A 27,328-nucleotide genomic window follows, 5' to 3' on the forward strand; every position below is an offset into this window, starting at 1 on the left:
CCAAGTAAAAAGAAAACAATATTTAATAACTTGGTTTGCATAAAATTCTAAACTAAACAGATTTCAATTTAACAAAAAATATATGTATGATCACAACTTATTTTGTACAGAAAACAAACGTTACTAATATTTACTTGAAAAATATTTTGTCATTATTAGTCCAGTGTATTTGCAGAATGCCATCAAAGTACAGTACAGGAACATGATTGATGACAAGAGCATTTAATAGCTCCAAGCTGGAATTTTGACACTATACAACTATCAGGAAAAGTAATTTTAAAAGTTGCACTTATTTTGTACAACTTATTTTGTACAATATTGAGAACGCACATAATCTCTGCCTTAGAATCAACATCATTACAACAAAAAGAAGTAATTTTTTAAGTATAACTCTCATTAAAGATTTTTGACAAATGTTACAAACAAATTTCTTCTTTGGTGTGTAAATTAATATGCTTCTTTAAATTAGAAAGATGATTAAAAGCCTTTTGGCAGAATTTACATATTTTAATTAACATATTTTTTTTCTTTTGTATGAATATTAAGATGTGTCTTTAAAGTAGAAGAACGACTGAAAACAGTTTGGCAGAAGTTACAAACATAATTTTTCTCTTTTGTATGAATATTAAGATGTGTCTTTAAAGTAGAAGAATGACTGAAAACCTTTTGGCAGAACTTACAAACATAATTTTTCTCTTTTGTATGAATATTAAGATGTGACTTTAAAGTAGAAGAATGACTGAAAACCTTTTGGCAGAACTTACAAACATAATTTTTCTCTTTTGTATGAATATTAAGATGTGACTTTAAATTAGAAAGAAAATTAAAAGCCTTTTGGCAGAATTTACAAACATAATTTCTTTCTCTTGTATGAATATTAATATGTCTCTTTAAAGTGTTTATATGATTAAATGACTTTTGACAAAAGTTACAAACATAATTTCTTTCTTTTGTATGAATATTAAGATGTGTCTTTAAAGTGTCTATATGATTAAATGATTTTTGACAAAAGTTACAAACATAATTTTTTTCTTTTGTATGAATATTAAGATGTTTCTTTAAACTAGAAGAATGAGTGAAAACCTTTTGGCAGAAGTTACAATCATAATTTTTCTCTTTTGTATGAATATTAAGATGGCTCTTTAAATTAGAAAGTTGATAAAAAACCTTTTTGCAGAAGTTGCAAACATAATTTTTCACTTTTGTATGAATATTTAAATGTAATTTTAAACGAGAACTATGATGAAAAGACTTCTGACAAAAGTTGCAAACATAATTTTTCTCTTTTGTATGAATATTTAAATGTAATTTTAAACTAGAACTTTGACTAAAAGTCTTCTGACAAAAGTTGCAAACATAATTTTTCTCTTTTGTATGAATATTAAGATGTGTCTTTAAATGAGAAGATTGAAAAAAAACCTTTTGGCAGAAGTTACAAACATAATTTTTCTCTTTTGTATGAATATTAAGATGTGTCTTTAAATGAGAAGATTGAAAAAAAACCTTTTGGCAGAAGTTACAAACATAATTTTTCTCTTTTGTATGAATATTAAGATGTGTCTTAAAAGTAGAAGAATGACTGAAAACCTTTTGGCAGAAGTTGCAAACATAATTTTTCTCTTTTGTATGAATATTTAAATGTAATTTTAAATTAGAATTTTGATTAAAAGTCTTCTGACAAAATTTACAAACATATTTTTTCTCTTTTGTATGAATATTTAAATGTAATTTTAAATTATAACTTTGATTAAAAGTCTTCTGACAAAAGTTGCAAACATAATTTTTCTCTTTTGTATGAATATTTAAATGTGATTTTAAATTAGAACTTTGATTAAAAGTCTTCTGACAAAACTTGCAAACATAATTTTTCTCTTTTGTATGAATATTAATATGTCTCTTTAAAGCGTTTTTATTATTAAATGACTTTTGACAAAAGTTACAAATATAATTTTTCTCTTCATTATGCGTAAGGTGGGTTTTTAAATCGTTATCATAAATAAGAGACTTTTGACAAAAATTACTATTATTTTTTTTTTTACAATGAAAGTTAATGTGTCTCTTTAAATAACATTTACATCTGAATCTTTCATCGCAATATTCACAAACAAATTTCTTTCCATTCTGGAAAAATAACATGTTTTCACTACTTATATTCTCCACTAAATTTTCTTCTATTGTTACATCACCATATGCACACTTACATTCATTGGATATTTTGATACTTTTCTTGATGTTTCCTTTATCGATAGTAACCTGTAAAATCAAAAATAACTAATTACAATCGCAAATGAAAGAGAAAAATCAAGAATCAATGTCCAATTATGACGGAATAAAATTGGCACCATCAGTCTGTTTTTTCATGGAGCCCACTGTTACAAGATAAATGTACCTCGACTGCTTGAAAACTTTGCTGTTCCTCAAATTCCTACAGGATACAGTTTCCAACAAGATGGTGCTCCACCATAAATTTATCGAGATGTGTTCCTGAACAACGCTTCCCGGATTGGATCAGATGAGTCCAATTGCACAGCAACCTAGATCTCCCAGATATGACCTCTTTTGGACTTTTTTTCTTGGGGTTTTATTACAAGTTGTACAAAAGAAAAGTTGAGTTTTTGCGATTTATAACAAAAAATTGGTAAAGGACCATATATTCATGGTTTAATAATGCTGCAGATGCTCCTAAACATCTGCCAAGCGTTTGTAAATAATATTTGATTGTAAAAGCGTTTGATTGTAAATAATATTCATTTTATATATCGCCTCATATATTTTTTATATGAAGCTTGTGTGAAATATGAAAATGGAAGTTTATAGTATATGAAAAATGTTGCACCTGACCGGGATTTCATATTGATCACGATACAGAAATTTTTGCTGAGGAATTGCAATTACATATTAATAACATTGTTGACTGCCATGTACCAAAAGTACTTATGCAAAAAATGTAATTTTAAAAGCGGTTTTCCAGTGAAACTTCTATCACAATTATCAATAAGAAAAAGTTCCATAAGCTTCAAAAACAATTTATATCACTTTTAAATTAAATAAAATGAAATTCATTCAGTGCGATAAGGAGGGTAAAATGTTTTGTTGAAGTGGCAAGATAAACAAGATGTCTTTTAATTTCTGTCAACTAAACAAAAATTAGAATGCATAGATGTAGTACAGAATGGAAAGAAGACAATGGTTCCAAACATTGTCAATGATTATATTTTTATGGACAGAGTTGATAGAGTGGATCAAATGCTGAGCACGAGCACATACTACCCAAAAGAAAAAGGAATTATATTAAAGCAGTTTTGCCAACTTTTAAATATCACTATATGCAATGCTCATATTTTACATAAGAAAAGTGGTGGCAAGTACAATCCTCTTCAATTCAGAGAGCAAATCGTTGTTGAAGTTCATCAAAGTCATTCCCAAAAAAGGTAGGCCTTCTATAGAAGATGAACCTCTCATTCTCTGTGTAATGACATTTCCAGTTTCAGAAAAAACACCTAAGAAAGAAATTGCAATGTTACTGCTATGAATGTCATGTTGGAGTTTGTGCTGCCCTTGTTTTAAAAATGTCCACACTAAGAAGGAATACAAAAATATTTCTTAAAGAATTTTCATATGTCAAAAACTTTTATTTAAACTAGTTTTAAACTGAAATATATTAACGGCTCAGTAAATTGGCAAATGTGAATATGTTGTTATTGTGCGATCTTGATCTGATTGCCTAAATTCATAAAAATGTATGAATAATTTTTATAAAATATAATTTATTAGCAGTTTTTAAGGTAAAGCGTTTATTTCTATCTTATATGAATGAATGAATGAACCTATATTTCCCTTGTACAAAATATGAAATTAAAAAACCGTATTAAAATTTATAATTATAAAACATAATACCTGCAAAAGAAATGCAATACTTACATGTTAAAACTATTTTGTAACAACTTAAATAATATAAAAAAATTGTAAATAATATTATGACTAAAATTATAATTATAAATTTACCCTTAATAAGTTTACCTTCCTTAGTTTTGATGAGCTCTGGTACAGAACTTCTATATAAAAAAAAAGCTAACAAGTTATTAAGATTGGCTTAGAAAAATAACTAATTCTGTATCACTTACAGATGATGACAAAAACATGTTTGAAATAGTAATTCATACACGTTATTTGACATTATCCACTCATCTCTTTTTTTGTTCAGTCTGCTATACATAAGTTAGCAGGAATAAGATTTATTAGTTTAGCAGAAATAAACAATAAACTGTCTTCCGCTTATATTTTATTTAATTAGAAAAATACACATAGAAGATGTAGATTTACATCCATCAGTCATCATCATATCATCTTAGTTGACAGTGACCAAATTAGATGATGATATGTTGACATGTGACCGCTATTCACTCTTTACTTTTTAAATCCGTACAAAAGCAACTAAACTTTACTAGGATTTGAACCCGACAACCTTCAACTTTGAAAATAGTTATTGAACTATGGTCAAATAACATAACAACCACCAAACACAGTAACAGAAACCTAAAAAATTAATACAAAAAGTTAACTTTTGCGAGATCTCGCATCATCAGTCAGTAAAAAAAATAAAAATTACATCAAACAAAAAAAATAATAAAAACTAAAATTTAGAAAACATAAATACAAATAATGACAAAACCCTTGAGCAACATAACTCCATGCCAAATGGAATGATAATCATTACAGTTGTCGATTATTAGGGTCAAGTTTTCTAAATTTTAGTTTTTATTTATTCATTTTTTGTTTTTGTTACATGAAATTCTAGACTAATAATATGGGAACCCGCAAAAGTCGACTTTTGGTATTAATTTTTTAAGTTTCTGGTTCAGTGTTTGGTGATTATTTTTTTGTATTATTTGAGGCTATTTGGCACAGCAGTCAGTATGTTGATGATTAATTTGTTTTTACACCAAGTTATAAATATATATACTAAGAAACAAACTGTATGTAATCCAAAATATACGTATTAGGTAATAATAATGAAAAAGTAAAATAATAACAATGGTAATAATACTGAAAACTTGGGCTAACAACCATAGCAGTTTATGACTAAAAGGTAACAGTGGGACGCCAATATTCCAGATGTCCAACTAACTGGACTGCTTAAATTCAGACTAGGCAACTTAAAAATAAATAATAAATTATTTAAAACTATTCAAATAAATCTTTGCTTCAATAAAAAAATTTTTTATCATCTTAATTTTACTGAGGTTTTTAATTAAATTTTTTTCAATTCATTTAGCAAAAACATATGTACGTATTTGGCCATTATAAAACTAATTATAAAAGCAAATTATATTTTTTGAAGCATATTACTGAATCTCTTTTTTCTTATGTTGTTCCATGTTCCAAATTTCTTTTCATTTTACTGAAACATATTTTTTTCATTTATTTTTTGTTTTAACCATTAAACATTAGAATATGTCCAGTATGTATGATAAACATTTTTTAATTATCCAGATTTGGCAATGCAAAGGTCCATCTGGATAATTGCTGTTCCACTGTATGCAAAATCTAACACCCTTACCACTTTACTTTCAACTTTTAAATTTTCTAATTTAACCATGTCAGTCTCTTCAATTGCTAAAGGATCTTTTTCGATATCACCATTACTAATATCAAGCAGTTCCTCTTTCAGGTTTAGTAAATCTACTTGCTGTAATAAAAAGAAAAACATGAATGCTATAAAGTAAATATGTTAATGATTTATTATACAATTCATAAAATAAAATTAAATTCTGTATCTAATTCACTTACCACACACAAACAGTCCGGGCACAAAAAAATTATTATTATTAAGTGATAAATGTTCCAGGTTTTGTATGGGAAAATTTAGAAAATGACATTTGCTATATGTTATCATACAAATTTAAATGTTACAAATGCTGCTACTTACCTTACAAATTGTAAGGTGGTATAGTTTTCTACAAATTGTAATTTTTTTACAATCAAATAATTTGTTTAACTGTTGTGCTAATTCGCATGATTTAATTTTTCCATCATACTGATATTAGTGTTAACATTGCATATGGTGAAATTTTTTTATTGTGATAAATTAGATTTTATCACCAACATCATCAGAGATAAAGTAACCTAAGATTTTGAATTCTAATATATTGTAAACACTTACTAAATTATAACAATATTAATTTTGTAACATTCAGGATTTACTAAATGAGAGTTTGATTGTAAATAATAATTATTTTTTATATAGCCACCTAAGCATGAAGCTTATGTGTGGAACATGAAAATGGACGTTTAGAGCGTATGAAAAACATCATCAAGCCTGACCAGAATTTGATATTCCGTATCACAATACGGAAATTTTTGTGAAGGAATTGCAACTATGTATTAATAATATTGTTGACTGCCATTGTACCAAAAGACTTATCCAAAAAATGTAATTTTCAAAGCGGTAGTGAATATTTTATCACCATAATTAATAAGAACAAGTTCCATAAGCTTCAAAAACAATTTAAATCTACTTTAAAATTATATAAAACTGAAATTATTCAGTGTATGATAAGGAAGTTAAAATGTTGAAGTGGCAAGAAAAATGAGATTTCTTGGGTTTGACCAAAATTAGAATGCATAAAAGTAGTACAGAAGGGAAAGAAGACAATGGTTACAAACATTGTCAGTGATTATATTTTTAATGGACACAGTTGATAGGGTGGTACAAATGTTGAGCATATACCCACTCGAAAGAAAAAGAAAAAAGGGTGATGTAAAAGCAGTTCAACCAACTTTTAAATAATACTATATTCAATGCTCATGTTTTACATAAGAAAAGTGGTGGCAAGTACACTCCAATTCATAGAAACCCCTTATTGAGCAAAATGTTGAAATTCATCAGTCATTCCCAAAAAATGTAGGCCATCTGTAGGAGATGGACCTCTCATACTCTGAGAATGACATTATTTTGTCTGTTACCATCCAAGGTGGAACAGACAAAACAGTGCAAAAGCATTTATAGATTTGTCTGACCAAATGTGCTCATATTCCACCAGTCTTTGACATTCAATTAAGCGGCATCAAAAAATCATTTTTGAAATAATGTTTGAAATTCAAATGTCGGTGTTTGGTTTTCGTACAACCTTGTTATCAACGAACAAAAACCCAAATATTTAGGGAGGAATTAATTGACTTTACATTTTTTACAGACATTTGACAATGATGCACAACCTGAAGTCAGTCAAGATGGATCTACAAAAGAGTCTACAATAGTAAATAGGCTGATCAACACTGAAGGTAAGAAGTCATCAAAACAGCAAGAGCTGAAGTGGTTACTAAAAAATAAAAAGGCAGACAGAAGACAGAGAAACCTCAGCAAAAACTATCAAAAGGCTGATGACAAAATGTTATGTGTGTGATACCTTTCTTTTATCTTGATTGCTTCAGCTGTTGTCTGATTTTGTTATCTCATAAAACCTTTTATAGAAACTTTGTTGATCATCATTTTGTATAAAAATGTTCTGTATTGTATTACTTATAACAAAATTGATAATTAAATAATAAACAGAACTGATGTAATGTTATTGTTTACTGTGAATAGTTTTTTTGTAACAAAGTATGATGTAACTAATAATAACAGTAGTTAAGATATGTAAATAGGTAGTCTCCTCGAGAGTTAAAAAACGTTTTTTTTATACAAGAATATTTTGTAAATAATATTAAAATGAATGTGATCTCTCTAAGCCTCAAATGGATCTCACTTAAAAAAAAACTGAAGAACATCAGGAAGCTGTGCGAGTCGCACATAACCCAAATTAGTTTTTGAATAAATGTGCATATCTATTACGTTTTTAATAAATATTACATTAAAATGACTTGTTAAAAAAGATAAGTCTCATGGGCCTGATGTCAGTTTTATGCGTATGCCTGAGGCTTAAGAGAGCACAGCAATAAATAACTACTGGCAGTCAACAAATATTACACAGAATTTAAAAAATTAAAAATAAAACAGCAAAATTATGTGGAAGCAACTTAATGATATAATGAATGTTAGAGATTTAATCATACAATTAAGATAAAAACCTTACAATAAAATATATCCAGATTGGTCAATTTCAACTAATAACAATTATGTTAAAAAAATGAGCCTGATTTTAGAATAAATATTTTTTTAACAAGCCCTATGTTTTTGGTAACCAATGAAAATTACCAAAAATGGGGGAAAATACTAATTGAGAATTAATCAGAATTCAAAAAAATAAACAATGCAAGCTTGTTTTTAAATATGATGTCAATAAGCACAAGTTTATGGAACTTTTATTTATTATATTATTGTCATGTTTTTGAAGATTCATAATATTGGGTGTGTACATCTTTGTTTATTCATATCTTAGTTCTACATTATGTTATGCCTTGCTAACCATCATGTCATAAAATTCAAATTATGTATACATAAAGATTTGGTACTTATGTTGTATTAACGCCACCGCAGCTAGATTTATTTAAAAACAAAGTAGTCAATCGAATTTCAGTGGAAAATGCACAGTCTCTTTATTAATTTTAATAAATGGTTATTTATATTTATTTATTTTATAAATACAATTTAACCAAACTTAACCTACGCTCGCTAACCTTGACTAATTAACACCGTAATTTTTTGAGTATTTACTTAATAAATTCAGTAATTATTGCAATTATTTATTATTTAAATAATCAAAACACTCCTGTTAGTTAGTCAAGGTTAGCAAGCGTGGGTTAAATTTGGTTAAATTAAATTTATAAAATAAATAAAAATACTTATTAAAATTAATAAAGAGACCGTTTTGAATCTATGTTGAACTTAGACTCTTAACACTTTCCATTGAAATCCGATTGACTACTTAATACGTAAGTACCGATTTTTCTATAAATTATAATCTTTTGTAATCAAATCACTGTTAAAATTCTTGTGGTAATTCTCATGATTTTGTGTTTTCTAATCTTTCTGACACTATTGTTAAATATTGCTCCTGGAGAATTTTTTAATCGTAATAAATATAATTTATCTTACAGATAATGTTACCTAATATTTGATTTCTAATCTTGTACCTAATAAATTCTTACAAGATATAATATTAATTTTATAACATTCAACATTTACTAAATGACAGTTTGATCATAATTTTTTTTTTTACTTTGTTATGTAATCTCGAATTTTGTGTATGGAACATGGAAATTGAATTTTGTAGCAAATAAAAAACTGGCATTTGATATTAATCACTGATATAGAAATATTTTTGAGGAATTGCAGCTACATATTTTAATACTGTTGACTGTTATGTACAACAATACTAATAAAAAAATGTAATTTCCAAAGCAGTTCTCTAGAACTTATCACAATTATTAATAATAAAAAACTTCTATAAGCTTCAAAAACAATATAGATCTACTTATTATTAAGAATTATTTAAGAACTAAGTATATGTAATATTTTTAGTCAAAGATTTATTTTATTATTATACTGTTAATGTTGAGGAAACATATTTTAAAATATGCTAATAAAAATTACAACGCATATTCTACTTTGTTATGTACTTAGGATTTTGTATTCTTGGGTTTCATGCCCTTCTATTTGAATTAAATACATAAATAAAGTTAACCATTTACCACAATTACAGAAATTTAAAACCTTATGAAATACCAATTGCACAGTCCTTTGCTAGGATAAAAATGGAGAATCAGGCCTTAATAACAAATACAATTGTAAAATTATTAAACTACTCGTACCACAAACCCGAGATAAGATTTCAATTCCAAAATCCAACCACATGAAAAAAAAAACCTGCTTACACAGATGATATAGTAACAGGCCTTCACTGTCCACTTTACGACTCTAGTGAGCATGATATCAACTTTCAAATTAACAATTTTTTGGATGAACTTAAAATTAATTTAATATATATTCTTAAGAATTAAGCTTCATGTTGACAATGCAGTACTTGCTGATAAGAGGAAGAGGATTTTTGTTTGTTCGTGATAAACAAAAAAAACTACTTGATTAATTGCAACCAAATTTGTACACATTTCTCAGCATAACTGAGAACATTTTAAAATATTTCTCTCATCTCGAAAAAAAAATTATATATTAGAGTACATGTATGTAGTAGTGAAGATTTGCCGGTTGAAGCACAAACTTTAATGAATTGAATTAATGAACTGCGAGTCTCTATCACTGTGTGAGCTGGGTTGAATCATTCATATCAATAGTTTGAAAAAGATTACAATAATAATACAAGTAATATCAAATAAATTAAAAAAATTTCTTGTTAACATTAATGGGCTTCCTGTGGGGACTGCATGAGAGGCTAGGGTGGTGAGATATAAGAGATCCTTGTTGGAGGCTAGACCAATCATTACAATGAAGTGGTGACAAACAAGGTGATTAATCTGTTATCGGGTCAGGTTTTAATTACTAACCCGATAAATATTCAAATATGACAAGTGAATACAATTAACAGCTGATTACCCACAGCTTATGAAAATGAGTACTCTATCAAGATATCATATTTGTTACAGTATCCAATAATTATAAGTACTTACATGACCCGAATAAAATTTCATCTCTTCTTCTGTCTTCACCATAGGTAAATCATTTATTTCAAGTTCATTGGTTTTCATGTTAAGATTAAGCTGTGGTGAAACTTTATCATTTAGTGAGATCTCAGATTCCTTAAAAAATAAGATAAAAGGAAAACCCTTACAAATATATGAAAACTAATTTAATTATTCAATAAATAACCTTTTTTTATTCTGACTGGAACTTAATCATACCATCATTATATAATTATATCCAGTCATCATAAAATAAATTATTAATGGAAAAACAAATTATAAGATAAAAAAAAGATGTGATTAAAGTCTATATTAATTGTTTATATAAAACACATGAAATTATGTTAAGGTAGATATTTAAACATAAAAAATCACAAAAAGATAGTTCACAATTTAGAGGGTACTACTGAAAATTATCTTGAGCATATATTTAAATGCATGTTGATCGGAATGCAGATAAATTGTGCCTTTTTTGTAATTAGTATTATTTAAAAATTCATTAACAGAGGAATGTTGTTTCCATTAAAGAGAAACACAATAAGGCCCTTTCTCTTAAGCTGAAGTATTGTGTCAAGTTATGTGAAAACAGTAACGTTGCAAAACAGTACTTTTTAAGAATAAATGACAAACTTTTTAAGAATAAATGTGTAAAGATTACACATTCATAAATATAAGCATAAGGATAGAACAGGATATTTAATTTTCTAAATACAGGTCTACACCATTAATTCTAAATCTTTTTCACTGCCGCCCAAATTGAGAATCAAAAATTTTCTAGCACCCCCAAAATGTTTAAACTTACCATCTGTTAATAATAATTGCAATTGCTGTTTTTAAGTTGCGCTCTTAAAAACAGTATTTAAAAACCCATTAATTTCCACATTTATTTGTATCAATACATTGCTTAGATCGGGAGATATGCAGCATTAAAGACAAAAGTGTCATTTTCTCTTTAAAGCGGATTAGTTTGGTTCAAAAAAATATATAGATATAAAAAAAAGAAAATGTATTATTCAAGCTTTAATCTTTGTTTTATTCCTCTCTCTAAGCTTCTCGGTTGCAAAGTTAAAGTAGTGTAAATACAATCATTTTTTATCATAAACTATAGGCGTCCCTTTAATTTTTTGTACTAGTATAGTAGGTATTTAATTTTAGTTTTAAATATCAGGAAAACATAACTGCCTTTATTTTTAATAAACTGTCACCTTCCTAGACTGCCTAAACGCCCCCAACTTTCTGTGGGCCTTTCACCACCCCTCCTGAAGGCCTCCAGCGCCCACAAGGGGATGTTTATCGTCCACTCTGAGAACGAATAGTCTACACGATTCACTTATAAATACCATATAATGATCGGACAGCCCAATTTTCTATTTTAAAAATTCAATCTAACTTTGAGGGAGCACCAAGATTTGATATGTAAGAATATATGTAACTTTATGTAAGAATATATGTAGCCATAATAAACATTTCCTACAAACTGCATACTTTCTGAGCAGAAGGTATGGCAGTTAGCCTATGAGATGATGCAGTTCCTGTCCAGTCATGGCTGCTTCAACAAGTATCTGTGGGACAGAAAGAGGAGGAGGTCGGATGGGTGCCTCTACTATGGAGAGTGATGCAGTGGAGCACATAATGTTCCACTGTGTCAGATGGGTGATGGAGAGGAGAGATATGGAGCATGTTATTGGTGTCATCACCACAGATAACGTGGTGGAAACGATGTTGTTTAATCGGTGGAATTGGGACGCCATTTGTAATATGGTCATCCGTATAATGAGAGCTAAGGCTAGGGAGGAGGTGGAAGATGAGGAGGATGATAGGGGGACGTCGAAAATGGAGATTTGGGGTTTCTAGATAAGGGGTTAGGTGGATAGCCCCTTTCAGGAGGCGTGGAATGCCGAGGTGTCTTACATCCGATGAGTGAAAGGGACTCAAGGAGATTTGTTAGGGTGTTAAAATGTAAAGACCAGAGTCCCGGGTGAAAGGTCATCTAGGGGGCCCTCCTCATCTAGGAGGCAAGGCATAAAGGAAGACCAGAGTCCCAGGTGGAGGTCCCTCTGGGGGGACTTCCACTTAGAGGCAAGAAATTAGGAAAGACCCAGTCCCGGCCTACCAGGTGGTACCCCATGCTGGGAATGACATAGCTGGGTCCAGCATGGTCACTAGGGAGGTTAGAGACAAAGGCATTCTTGGGATTGAGTCGTGCTTCATCGGTCTAGGTCTGGCCCCAAGGGGAAGGGGTGAAAAAAAAAAGACTAAGACACTACTGCACAATCATCTAGATCTGGCCTAGCAAAGGTCAATCTAGATAACTGATATTCCACTGTATGCAAAATCTAATACTCTTACCACTTCATTTTCCACTTTTACATTTTTTGATTTAACTGAGATGTTCTCTTCAATTGATAAAGGATCTTTTGGAATATCACCATTAATCATATTAACCGGTTCCTCTTTCAGTTGTACTAAATCTACCTGCTGCAATGCAAAACAAAAAAATGAATGCTAAAAAAGTAAATATTTATGATTTTTTGTATAATTTGTAAAACAAGAATAATCTGTACTTCTAATTCACTTACCACACACATTAACAGTACAGGCACAGTCAAATTATTATTATTATGACTTTAATAAGCCAGATTTTGTATGGGAGAACCTAGAAAATGTTTCATACACCAAATTTTATCATCCAAATTTAAATGTTAAAAATGTCAAATTACTCAACTACAGATTATTCTACAAATTGTAATCTTTTACAATCAAATAATTTGTTAAACTGCTCCGGTAATTTTCCTCATTTAGTTTTTTCTAATCTTAGAAACATTAGTGTTAATATTGTCTATGGTAAAATTTTTGTTAGTCATAAATATATACCTTTAAAGTAATGTTACCTAAAATTTTGAATTCTTATTTTATATCTGATAATACATACCAGATTATAAAAATAGAAATTTTGTAAGTTTCAAATTCAATGACTGAAAGATAAATTCTAAACAATAGTTGTTTATTTGTTATGTTGCCACATAACCTTGAAGCTTGTGTAGAATACGGAAATGCAATTTTGTAGCATAAGAAAATTACGATGCCTGACCAGAATTTGATATTGATCATGAAACAGAAATTTTTGTAAGATATTGCAATTATATTACAGTGGTCACTATGAAAGACGGCGCTAGTATTTAAACTACTGCATCTAAGTTAAAAATCCTACAATAAAAATTAAGGTATCATCAGAAAATGAAATTATTTTTGCACTACCTGGATTGGGCCAATTTTAGTTACAGTCAGTTTTCTGAAAATTGGGGGCACGAAAAGCGAATTTTTTGCACTTTTTTTTTGAGAATGTAGACTTAAATTGCTATAAAATCCAAACCGATAGAGATAAAAATTTTCTACTTTTGAAAGTAGATTAAACGATTAGAAAAAATAAATTTCCATTAATATCAGGCATTAATTTTTTAGAATTTTTTATTTGTATAGTTGAATTAATAAACATAAGTGTTTTACGGTGAGATCATAATAATAGATTGAAAATTGTGGCAATATAAGGACTGAAGAAGCAGTCTCAGTGAGCAGTAAAGTCTTAATACTGATTACAGTATATTGATATTATGTCATTGTATATTAGTATAAATTAATTGCAATGCCAGTCTTCAGTCTGATGAGTTCATTAAGCCCTTAGCTGTGGTATCTAACAAGGTATATGATATTTTATTTCCAAATGTTCAGTTCATGCTGTTTTTTTTATTTAACAGTGCTGCATTATGCCAAAGACAGTTTATAATAATAAGTTAATTTGCATTTTTTTTATCAGGTTTTAAGTTACAGATTTTTTTTGTTGTAATTTTTCTGCAACTATCTTAAGTGTAATATGAATAAGAGGGAAACACCTTTGTTTTCCAGTCAACATGGCCATACAATTAAAAGTAGTTAGAGAAATGTAATCTACAATGAATAAAAATTTTTTCAACAGCTTTCAGACTTTGAATTCCGTAGCGTGATTTACTTTGATAAAGTTCATGAAATCAATGCTGAAACACGCGGCATTAGTTGGAGATCAGTACAAAGGATATGTAGGACAGCTAAGGAGTGCGATAGTAACAACAGTTGCGTTCAGTTTGAAACGCCAGGGAAAAATAGGACACAGAATGGAAATCTGTTACTGGACAATTTTAACCATCATGTATTGTACAGAAACATATATCAATACCACCTCTACCATTCATAATGAAATCCTTACCGTTAAGAAGTTCAAAGAGGAAATACGGGAAAAACTGAAAGCAAATTTTATCATCTATGACCGTTCTTCGTATTGTGAAAAAAATTGGTTTTTTAAGACATTTCACAAATTAAAAGCATCATGTGATGGTTGACGTATATTTTACATTGATGAGACTGGGTTAATGAAAATCATAAAGATTGGTTTATGAATGAAGTACAAATAACTTACAAGAAGGGAGTGCAGTAATAATAGATAACACAACTTATCTCCCTTTTGTGGTACATAAAATTACCACAACAGCTGGAGGAAAGCTGAAATCAAACAGCAGCTTTAAGAAAAAGTGGTTGCTTGCTACTGCTTTTACACATTTATTTAAAAATTTCAGCATTCTAATAATATGTTTAATGTTTACCAATACGATTTTAATGCCCTTATGTAATCTGTTATTCTTTTTATATAGATGTCTTTGATAGAAATATTGCAAATAATTGTAAAAATAAAAATAAATGAAAATAACAACAACACCAACAACTATACTGTTTTTTACTTTACTATAAGAAGAAGGATTCAGAAAAGATTATGTGCAGAACAAATCTCAAAATAATCTTAAAACAATAATAAGGGAAAAAATGACAAGGTATAAAAACTAAGTAATTGTCTTCATAGATTTCAAAAAGACATATACAACTCAATCTATAAAACTTCCTTATTTAACAGCCTAGAAGAATTTGGTGTGGATCCCAACATAATTAACAATACAAAACACACTCTTCCAAACACAAAATCAGAAGTAAAATTCATATGAGAAGTATCAGGAGAATTAGAAATTAAAACAGAAGACAATGGAGAGTTCAGCATCAATTCTTTTTATCTGTGACCAACAGAAAGTAATAAAAGAAGGGAAAAACAATATGAAAAACATTGGAACAGACCAGTAAATAAAATTGAGTCTGAAATTGAAAGTAAGTGCTTAGCCCTTGCTGACAACATTACAATTTTCTTGGAGAACCTCAAAAAGGCAGCTGAACAAGTAAAATACTTAAAATAATTTGAAGGAAAAATAAGGCTAAAGATTTCTTTGAAAAAGGCAGAATTCACAACCAACTAACATACCCCAAGTCCCTAAAAATGAAATATGGGAAATCAATAAAGTTAACAAATTTAAATATATGGAAGAAATAATACAAATTAATGATTTAGATTAAAAAAAAAACCAATGAAACAAGAAAGAAAAAAATAAAATTAGCCTACCAACTAACAAAAGATATTATCAACAAAATGAACGTCTCAGTAGATCCCAAAATCAGGCACTAAAATACAGTAATCAAACAGGGGACCAGTTTTTCAGTTTTTTTTCTGGGCAAAAAACATTTTCATTATGATAGCCCAGAAAAAAAAACCTGAAATATAGAAATAAAATATAAAATCTAATAAGACAACAACAAAATTAAAATAAAATAAAAACTTAAAAATAAAAATAAAAATTCAAACCAAAATACTGAAAGTAATGACAAAATAAAAAACTTTAACTAAAATGTGAAACAAAAATATACAACTACTGTACATAAAAAATTTAAGCACACTATTATTAAAAAGTATGTAAAATACTAATACTTGGAAGAAATAAAAATACCCAGTCCGAAACTTCTTTATTACTGCCCAGGATTTGATGAAAACTCCCGGACAATTTAAATTTACAATGCAAGGCCGCATAACAATCCACAAGGATGTGGCACACAGTCAAGCGGCACTCGCATTGTACATATATCAGTGCATTTCCTGCTGACATCAGGTACCTGTGAGAAGCTCTTGTACGTCCTATCCATAATTGCCAGAGAACCACTTCCACTTCCTCTCAGCGAATTTTCCTGTGGGAGGAATCCTGTGGCAACACGGTACCTTTGAGATGTCAAAGTTTGTTACCTAACATGGCAACCCAGTCATTTTGCCACCTTGCACAAAGTGTGTGTTTTACATGGTTAATAAAGTTGGATGTAGTAATACAGGTAGTGAAGGATAGTTGACTGCATGCGTCTTTAGCAGCGGCATCTGCATCAGATGCATCTTCAGTTTAAAATCAGATAAAATAAATCCAAAAGAAAAATAGAGTAAAAGATTGAAAAAGATTCTAGAACCGCTAAGAATGCAAATTAAGAAGTAATAAAGACATTTACAAACGCAATGAAACCGACAAAATGTCAATTCAATCAAAAACGAACAGCCAAATCTTTTTCAGTCTCACAAAACAGATTTTCAACCACACTTACAGAAAAAAAGAATGGAAATCAACAGATTTCAGTGGTTTTAAATGAAAATGGAAATATTTTTTCAAGGAGATAGTACAATACAGAATAATGTTCAGAAAACCAGTAACGATTTCACAAAAAGGTAGAAAAAAGAAACAACATTTGCTCAGAAGAGAGAAGGGAAAAGTAAAGCAAAAGAATTAAGAACTGTTGGAAAACAGGAATAAACATTTAGAAAGAAATGAATTAAAGTAAAATATTGCCTCAAACTTACAAAAAAAAAAAAATAAAAAAACTTACATGCTCATGTGATGTATTAGTTTCAGTCATGTGATGTGGTAAAAAAAAGGATATCATTTGTGCTACATTATCCTGTTCAGTCTCTAATTTAATATTTTTATTAAGAGGCACATCTTCATTACTAAAAATATTATTTACAGACCCATTCATTATCTATAAAAAAACAAAAAATTAAAATAAATATCCATAAAAACTTATATATATATATATAAAAATAAATAATATAATATATAATAATATAATATAATAATATATAATAAATTATATATATATATATATATAAAAAATACTGTTGAGTTTTTCATAAACAGCTGTCTTATAACTCCTTAATGATTGTTCTTTGTTTATGTTTTCTGGTGCCTTGAATGGAGTTATATTTGATACTGATGCAAGCTTTCTCAATGAAAATGGTAAGAACACAACAACAGACGAATGATATTAACAGATTTTTTATTCTAAACCTAAAAACATTTATTTTATTTCAAACCTAATTCTAATCCACCATAACAGTTTCGTGTTTTGATTTATTTTTAAACGAGTTCTAGTGAAAATACTGATTTTGACACTGACTGATGAAAACCCTGAATACAGATCAAAATTTGACAAACCAATCGTAAATGACAAGACAAAAAATTAGAGGTTTATAGAGAGTGATTCAGAGGAAAGTTATGATAGAACTATAAATGTCTGATTCTGTCAGTAATTTGGCTGACTTACGTAGCAGCAGCAATATTCAGATTTCTTGTATTCCTAGTCAAGGTGAGGATATCTCGGAGTGTGCACCGAGGGAGCCTCCAATGCTCTAATGTTTTCAACAATGCACTATAAAATGATAACAACGAAGGAGATAATCTAATCTAACTTAATAATAACTTAGATATACATGATATTTTATCCCAATGTTTTTCCACTATTAGTTACATGATGAAAAATAATAGCAAAGGTATAGATGCCAACCTCCCAAAATGTGTATTATGCACTTTTCATCAATCATGCATTTTCAATTTCTTAAGGCGATGAGACAAATCATTATGCGAAACAAAAGATTGAATTTCGAAGGAGAACAGAGCCATCAATAATTATAAAAAAGCTCTAGATTGAAAAAATGGTATACAACTTATATAAATGTAACGCAAAGATTCTGTGGAATAATTTTGTGGATGGGTGTTAGTAAAACGCCAGTATATAGCAAGTCTGTTGTATTATAACCAAGTTAGTAAGCTAATTTATCGTAACATATTTGAGATTCTTCTGAGAATGTTCCATGCCTCAAATAATGGAAATGTTCCATACGATGAAAGACTGTACAAAATTCAACAACTCATCGACTAGCTTCTCCCAAAGTTTCAAGAAGGAATGAATCCTCAGGAAGAGATGTGAATCTATGAAAAATAATTCTTTTCAGGGGGACAGCTTGTCTTTCATCAAAACTATCCACAAAAAAGACATCAGCACGGGGTGAAACTTTTAAAATTATGCCTTGTCTGTGGCTATATATGGAATCTCAAGATATATGCTAGAAAAGATGTAATTTCAAGCAAAGGGGTTCCAGAAAAAATGTGTTGGAGCTTGTTGGACCATTACTTGATGTTGGATGAACACTATTTTGAAAATTGGTATACAAGGGTATCGTTGACTACTTAGTTACTTGATTGTTACACAAATCTTGCTGGTTGATTAATGGCTAATCAAAAAGGAAAACAAAACAATTAACAGAAACCAAACTGAAAAAAATTGAATTAGTTACAGCCCAAGGTTCTGGTACAAAAAAAAATATATATTGAAATGGAAAAATAAAAGGCATTTGTTAATGATTAACAGAAGGAAAGGCCACCGCGAAACCAAGGTAGTTACAGATTACAACAGTGCAGAAATACTTATATGTACAGTAGGTCTGAAAAGTTCCCGAATAAAATTTCTGTATTCGATACAAGTAGCGCCATCTCTCAAACAATCAGGGAAATGTATAGCACAATGCCTGACAAGTGTGTGTACAAAATTTCATCATGTTTCGTCACTCTAGTCTCGAGTTATATTCGGCCAAGTACATTGTGTTCCTGTGATCTTGTGGGAGCTTGCAATATGGAATAGAGAAGCGCGATAAAATTTTGTGTTAGATTTCAAAAATCTTTCGTTGAAACTTATTCTATGATACAGCAAGCATTCTGAGATGAACACCTTCTTGTACTTCAACATAAATGTGATAGAAGTGTTTAAAAAACGGTAGAGAGTCGTTAGATGACGATGAACGAAGTGGAAGGCCATCAACAGCTGCTCATAATGAAAATATTGCAAAAGTGTAAACGCTCTGCTCAAACAACCTCATCTTACCCTTCAGGCCATAGCTGAAGAGTTAAACATCGGTAGACACGGCACGTAAAATTTTAAAAGAAAAAATTAACTGCTGAAAGGTATGCTCTCATTTCGTTCTACATTTGTTGATCGCAAAACAAAAACAGGTGTGTCTTTCTTGCGCTCAAGACTTCATTGAAATTGCCTATAGCGACCCAAATTTTTTGCAAACAATTGCAACTGGGGATGAAAGCTGCTGCTTCATGTATGATCCACAAACGAAGCGTGAATCTGCTGCTTGGTTGAGTCAAGTCAATCAAGTGATATAAAAAAATCATTTTTGAAATACTGTTTACGTCAAAAAACATCAATTATCAGTGCTTGGTTTTCATACAACCCTGTTATCAAAGAACAGAAACTTCCAACGAAAACCCAAATATTTAGGGAAGAATTGACTTTACATGTTTTACAGATGTTTGACAATGATGTGCAAACTGAAATCAGTCAAGGTGCATCTACAAAAGAAACTGCAAGAGTAGATAGGCTGATCAACACTGAAGGTAAGAAGTTAACAGCAAGACAGAGATGCAGTGGCTGCTACAAAATGAAGAGGTAAACAGATGATAGAGAAACCTCAGCAAAAATTATCAAAAGGGTGATGACAATATGTTATGTGTATGATACCTTCTTTTATTTTTTATTGCTTCGCCTGTTGACTGATTTTGTCACCTCATAAAATCTTTGATAGAAACTTTGTTGATCATGATTTTGTGTAAAAAAGTTCTGTATTGAATTCTTTATAACAAAAATTGATAATTACATGATAGAAATTATGAACAGAATTGATGTAATGTTATTGTTTTCTGTAAATATTTTTTTATAACATAGTACGATGTAAGTAATAATAACAGTAGTTAAAAGATGTAAATAGGTAGTTTCCTTAAGAGTTATAAATATAACTTTTTTATATACAAGAATACTTTGTAAATAATACTAAAATTAATCAGGTGATCCCTATAAGGCTCACATGGACCTCAAATTAAAAACTAAAGAACATCAGGAGGCTGTGTGAGCCACATGTAGCTCAAATGAGTTTTTGTATTATGTGCATCTTTGTTACACTTTTAATAAATATTACATTTAAATGACTTGTTAAAGAAGATAAGTCTCATGCTTCTGATATCAGTTTTATGCATAGTCTAACGCTTAAAGGAGCACAACAAATAACTACTGGCAATCAATGAAAATTACACAAAATTTTAATAATTAAAAATAAAACAGCAAAATTACACGGAAGCAACTTAGATGTGGTATAATGAATTTTATGAGATTTAATCATATAAATTAAGCTAAAAACCTTATAACAAACAACATTAAAATATTTGCAAACTGGTCAATTTCAACTGATGACAATTATGTTACAAAAATAATTCCGATTTTAGAATAAATACCTTGCTTACCACCATGTAACATTTAAATTATGTGCATATAAAATTTTAAATTCAATAAATAAATTATTAAACTTAAATTAAATCTAGGTGATCCTTAGGTCTCTTAGCACCCCTCAGGAAATGGCAGTACTCACTTTAGCGATAACCAATTTATTCAATTTATCATCAAATCTAACAACAAATTTTATGTTACATATTAAAAGTTAATAAACAAGAGGCAGAACTAATTTTAAGGGGGTATAAATATATACAATGTTCATATGTTTTATAAATCACTTTCAAATATTTATAATTCTAGTTTTTTTTTACATGCTATTTAATTTCAGTGGCTTTTTAATAGAATTGATAGTTTGTGAGACTATTAAGTAGACATGTATTTAGTCAGTTACAAAGATGTTTTTATTCTGTCTTTGTGTTTTGGGGTATTCCAATTTAATTCAACAAATTTTCAAAACTTTTGATTTTAATGATATTTAAAACATGATAACTACCCACCTTGCAGTGGCCAAAAAATACTTTTATATTTAAAAAATTTTTTTTTTTCTTACATAATAGAATATTTTCTAACTTGCCAACAGGTAAAAACAGTCCTTTACATAACTTTTTCTATAAGCTGTAGCATTATTTTACATCATACAGAGGGTCAAAAAGGGCTTTTTGGAAAGAGTAAAGATGGAACTTCATCTTAGTGTACTCAAAATTCATTTTTTTACATAACCAAATCTTGTAATGTTTACTGAAGTTACGTTTACAAATTGTAGTTTTTTTTTCAAATTTTGGACCCAAAATAAATAATGAAGGACTTGGGGGTAACAGGCCTATTTTCTAACTTTTAACTCTTAGATACTAGTAGTACTTATAAAAAAAAATGATTGTTCTGAGTGTCCTTCATTAAAAGAAATGGCTCCAAATCATAAGATTTTGAAAATGTCTCATTTTTGGGGCCCAAAAACTATTTGCGGGACAGGTTGCAAAAATCTGAAATGTTTACAGTAGTAAGTATTTTTTATATACTTTAAAACCATATAAAATTTATTTTGTTTGAAGCCATCAAAACCACTGAAAACACCATCCCTCTAACCGTAAAATTATAACAATAGTAATAATAATTACAATAATAATATCAACAAATAAAAATAAAATAAGATGAGAAAAAAATTCACAGCAAGTATTTTGTCAGATTATAATGAAGGTCTATTATAAAAAATATTTTGATATATCTATAATGAGATAGCTTATATTCTAGATAGTTTGTTACTTAAAGTATGACTCATACACACAGTCATGTTTAAACACGAAAATAAATAGACATGGTTGGACATAAATGTTTGCAAAATCCTGAATGTAAACATTGTAGAGAAGTCTCCGTTACTGTTTTGATTTCAATGCGACATGTTGTATTGTTGCTAGTGTTAACACTGTGGTTAGGTAATATATACTTGTTTAAAAAGTAATTTTATTAACAGTGAACTTCTCTTTTATTTCTAATTTTATTAATTAGAGAAATTTTTAATTTTAGTTGTAGAGAAACTGGAATAAGACAAAGTGAGGTGGAATTGGTAGTTTTATAAATTATACTAACTGTATTGTTATTGTAAGAACCCTAGCATTTTATAAAAACAGATTATGGAGTGTTCAATTAGCATTTATACTGAAACAGTATGTCACAAATTGACTTACAATAGATCTTCAGTATTGCACGATATTTTAGAGTTTACTAAACAGCAAATAACATTGATATCTTTAAGAAGTGGATGTACTGAAACAAAAAGTATCTGTACTTTTCATAAAATTGAATATTTAGATAAATATTTTCATACTAATGGGAAAAGTCACTCGGACCCATTTAGCTATCACACTAGGTGATCTATCTTGGAAATATCTTTGACACTTTTAACATGCAATCCAAATTTAAAATTAATTCCAGGCAGAGCACTGTGTACAAAATGCTTAAACAAAATACAAAAACCACAAAATGATACAGAAAGCGAACCGGAATGTGAAGATATATTTGAGCCTCAATATGTAATACTCATGTCTGTGAAAAAAAGCTTGATCAGCACTTGGCATTTCCTCCGATAAGGTTCAAAAATTATCGAAAAGCACAAAGGTACCAATTTCAAAAAATAATGTTACGGAAATAGCCAAGTCGGTTACCAGTAAATTAAACAAATCCTTTCATTTAAATAGTTTCTACAGAAGAAACCAGTTTAGTACCACAAAATTATGCTGATTTAGGTAGGGAATGTGAAGAATTAATCATTAAAATAAAAGATAAAATGAAAACAGTTAAATCAACCCAGGAAAAAATTTTGTTACCAAGAAGCTGGAACAATCAAAAAATTCAAAATGAGTTTAGTGTTGGTCAGCATTTAGCCCTTCAATCCAAACAATTAGTTAAAACAAATGGAATTTTGCCGCGAATCTGCAAAAAGAAATCAAGTCACGTAATTGATGAAAATGTTATTAAATGTGACCAACATTTTTACCACAATGATCAGCACAGCTGAATGTTGCCAGGAAAGAAGGATTGTGTCTCTGTAAGGCAAGCTGACAGGAAGACAATTAATATTCAAAAAAGCTCATCTTATGTAACGTAAAAGAATTGTACACAGCCTTCAAAGAAAAACATAATGTAAAAATTGGTTTTTAAAAATTTGCTGATTTAAGACCTAAATTTTGCATTCTGCCTTTTCTGGTAATTTATTTTCTCTAAGATGTTGCTGGAATTCAGGCGCAAAACATCGTAAAACCACCGGCTAAAAATTTCTTGTCATTCAAGCACTTCATTGTGAAAAATATTTCACCGGTAATAAGTCACGATTTATATGTTTAAAAACTCTCGGTTTTTGACTTGCCAATAACAGCTATAGGAAGTCTATGACAACCACTTGTGATAGAACATACATGATTGTAGATGCGTTCTTTCCTTACTTTGTATCCAGCCTCAGAGCTCCAGGAAGAAGATGCTAAGGTTTTCTAAGGAAGCACCTTACAGGACAATCCCATTTCGTTACAGTTATACACCTGCGCATGACTTAAATTATGACTTTTATTTTTTGAACTAAACTTTCACAATATTCTACTACAACCTGACTGTCAGCGCTTAATTTTTTGCCCTCAATTGCAAGCTGGCGAATTCCTTGCCTTACTTTAAAACTATTTAGCCAACCCTGGCTGGCTTTAAAATCTGGATCGTCATTTAATAGTTCATCCATTTGAAGAACTGCCTCAATAATTAATGAGTCATTTAAAGGTAGACCTTGACTACGATACTGTGCAAACCAAATGTACATTGGTTTGTCAAGTTCAGCATTTTCTGTTGTTTTCATTCTCTTTCTGGTTGTTACATCACCATCAGTAACTTCCATTTTACTCATAAATTGTTCTATTTTATCGGAATTTTTTTTTAATATTGCTTACTGATATATGAGGGATTGTGAATTCCTGTGATAGTTTAACGATACTTTCATCCTTATACAGGTGTTGAAGAATCTCAAACTTTTATAACTTCCACATTTGCTAGACAACTTTGCTTCGTTAAGTACAGTACACACTAATAGGTACGACACTAGTATGAACAACTGACTCGCATAATGCAAAGTTCACTACTGTAATGAACTTTAGAAATGAAAGAGAAATGATGTAATTACAGTTCTTTTGATAATAAAGTACTATACTGTGTAAGAAATATGAAAAAACTGATTAAATAATAGTGCCCAAATGAAAATGTTTATATGAATGAAAGATATGTAAAGTAATTTTATCAGTTCTTTTCTCACATGATTACTGTAATTTATACATAATGTACAATAGGCTCATATAAAAACATCAGTCGCAATTAAGTGAATTTTTATGCTGTAGGCCTAACAGATGGTGTACTTTTTATTAGTAATTACAAATTTAATTTACTTTTGTGTATCAGTATTGTACCTCTAAAATAAAAATCACAAATTTTTCCAGAAGGATGACGAATTATTGAACGAGATGAATTAACGGGTGACGAACAATCGGGGTCCTATTGTAATTATAACCTAATTGAAAACTTCAACAGTCTATTGCAAAACTGTCAACTATCCGCTGTTCTTATTTATTAGTATCGTAGAATATGAATAAGAAATTAAGTATTATTATTTCCAATAAATAAAAAGATAATCACAGAACTTATGCAATGTTATCCAACCCAATGTTTTTTTATCGTATACGTCATTACTGTTAAATGTTTTGAGTATTTAAATTATAAATCAGTAATTATTGCAATTATTTAAATAATCAAAACATTTATGTTAATTAGTAGAGGTTAGCGATCTTAGGTTAAGTTTGGTTAATTTGTAACTATAACTATAAACGGCAAACCTTTGGATTATTGTCAACATCGCCCGATATAACCATTATATTATAAATATAATTTAACGAATTAACTTACGATCGCTAACTTAGACTATTTAACACAGGAATGTTTTAAGAAATGATTACATTGTAGAGCACTTAACCGTACAGCATTAGTAATGACAAATTCATCATAAAAAAATCAAACTTAAATTCTATTAATTTATACTAGAATGGTATAAAATTACTTACTTGGTCAGAAAAACAAAAGTGAACACCACCAAATAAATAATACTTATATTAGAATATAAATACCTCCCTTACAACGGTCTTAGACAAACGTCCACACTATTAATGATTGTTCAATAATGCCAACAGATGCTATTGTGTACTTCAATACATACGATATCTCGTTATAATACTGAATAATAATAATGTTTTTGTTAAACATAAAAGTAATAAAACACAAAAACGCAGTAGTTATACGTAAAAATTCAAAAAAACATTTTCGTTAATAAATTAAACAGCCGGTAATCATTTTTAATTGCTTATACATTTTTGACCATGACGATCGGAGGTGATATTAATTTAAAAATGCATACTTTTGAAACGACACACAGCACCAAACTTATTTTAATTTTTTCTATAAAAATGTACTTAAAATATTTTACAAGAAATTAGTTGTACTTTTTTTTGTGAAATCGTCTAAATTAAAAATTAACTCGGGAAGATCGGACAAGTCAAAAGTGGTCAGCAAAGAGTTTGAAGAAACGAATCATTATTACGATTCAAATCCCGTAAATCAGTTAGTTATCGCGATAACTAACTTATCAAAATCAGTTAGTTATCAAGAATCCCTGATTCGAATCAATTAATCTTTCAGTGAATCCGAAGTCAATAATTATTAAAAACAAACATCAGACATAAACGAGTATTTTTATGAATCACTGCAACGCAATGCCAAAAGACCATGACAGCCACTTTTGTTTAAAATGCCGGTACACATAAATAAAAATGATATATAAGCATTTTATATTAGTTTATATATTCATTTTGTTTCACGTTGTTGAAGTAGTTATGTGAAGTGAGAGGGTATCGGATCCGTAACCGTGGACTCAGCGGTCTGAATCCAACTTTACATACATATATATTTTTTTTAGCTTTTTTTAATTTTCACACAGAATTGCTGTCGTTCACGAGTTGTTACCTGAAGACACTGGAAAAGGTGTAGCTTTCTGTCAGCGGTTCATGTCATAACTCGGACGGGGATGAATTCAACGATCGGTTTCGATCCGACGAGGCACGGTTCCATCAATATGGAACTACCATGAAAGCACAGAATTCACGCATCTCGCGTACGGAAATCCACATCAGTGCACTAGTCTCCTCTCCGCGGACAAAAAATGGGAGTTTCGCGTGCAATATCAGTAGTTGAAACTTCACGACATTCTTTCCGGCACTGTGAACTATGAGCGCTACATAGAGACGGTGCAACAATTTGTAAACACTATACCTGCAGAACGGATAGATTATACATGGTTTTAATAGGACAATGCTACGGCTCATATAGCCGACTTTCTTGTATCAGTGTTTTCATGGACAATCGATTTCGAAGGGATTGTGGCCCCCTCGGTCGGCTGTTTATCCTTTCCAGACTTTTTCTTGTGGGGGGGATACCTTAAGGATGCCGCTTACAAACTCATCCTCACACCGTTCCTGAGGAGCAGAGCGAAATTAAACGATGTGTCGCGAAACACATCGTTTAAAACGATGTTTTTAACAAAAAATATCTATTTTTCGAAGCAAATGAATTATCTACACCTTGAATTACAAAATAGTTTATTTCAGTAAATTTTTCTGCAATCTAATGTTTTAAATTATATTTCAAAAGATAGCTACGTATTATAATG

The 27,328-nt window shown here is 29.6% G+C and overlaps 1 protein-coding gene across 1 annotated transcript in view; it reads right to left on the reverse strand.

The window, feature by feature from the left end:
- Positions 1 to 25,786, reverse strand: part of LOC142333797 (uncharacterized) — a 34,532-nt gene extending 8,746 nt beyond the window's left edge. The window contains exons 1-6 of the mRNA XM_075381318.1: positions 25,671 to 25,786; positions 17,347 to 17,499; positions 12,928 to 13,056; positions 10,567 to 10,695; positions 5,561 to 5,689; positions 2,202 to 2,253 (exon numbers count right to left, since the gene is read on the reverse strand). Coding sequence (XP_075237433.1) covers positions 2,202 to 2,253; positions 5,561 to 5,689; positions 10,567 to 10,695; positions 12,928 to 13,056; positions 17,347 to 17,496 — 589 coding nt within the window. The 5' untranslated portion in view covers positions 17,497 to 17,499; positions 25,671 to 25,786. The remainder of the gene's footprint in view (positions 1 to 2,201; positions 2,254 to 5,560; positions 5,690 to 10,566; positions 10,696 to 12,927; positions 13,057 to 17,346; positions 17,500 to 25,670) is intronic.
- Between the last annotated feature and the right edge of the window lie 1,542 nt (positions 25,787 to 27,328).

The sequence above is a fragment of the Lycorma delicatula genome, chromosome 13, assembly GCF_047948215.1.
Source record: "Lycorma delicatula isolate Av1 chromosome 13, ASM4794821v1, whole genome shotgun sequence".
Lineage (NCBI taxonomy): Eukaryota > Metazoa > Arthropoda > Insecta > Hemiptera > Fulgoridae > Lycorma > Lycorma delicatula.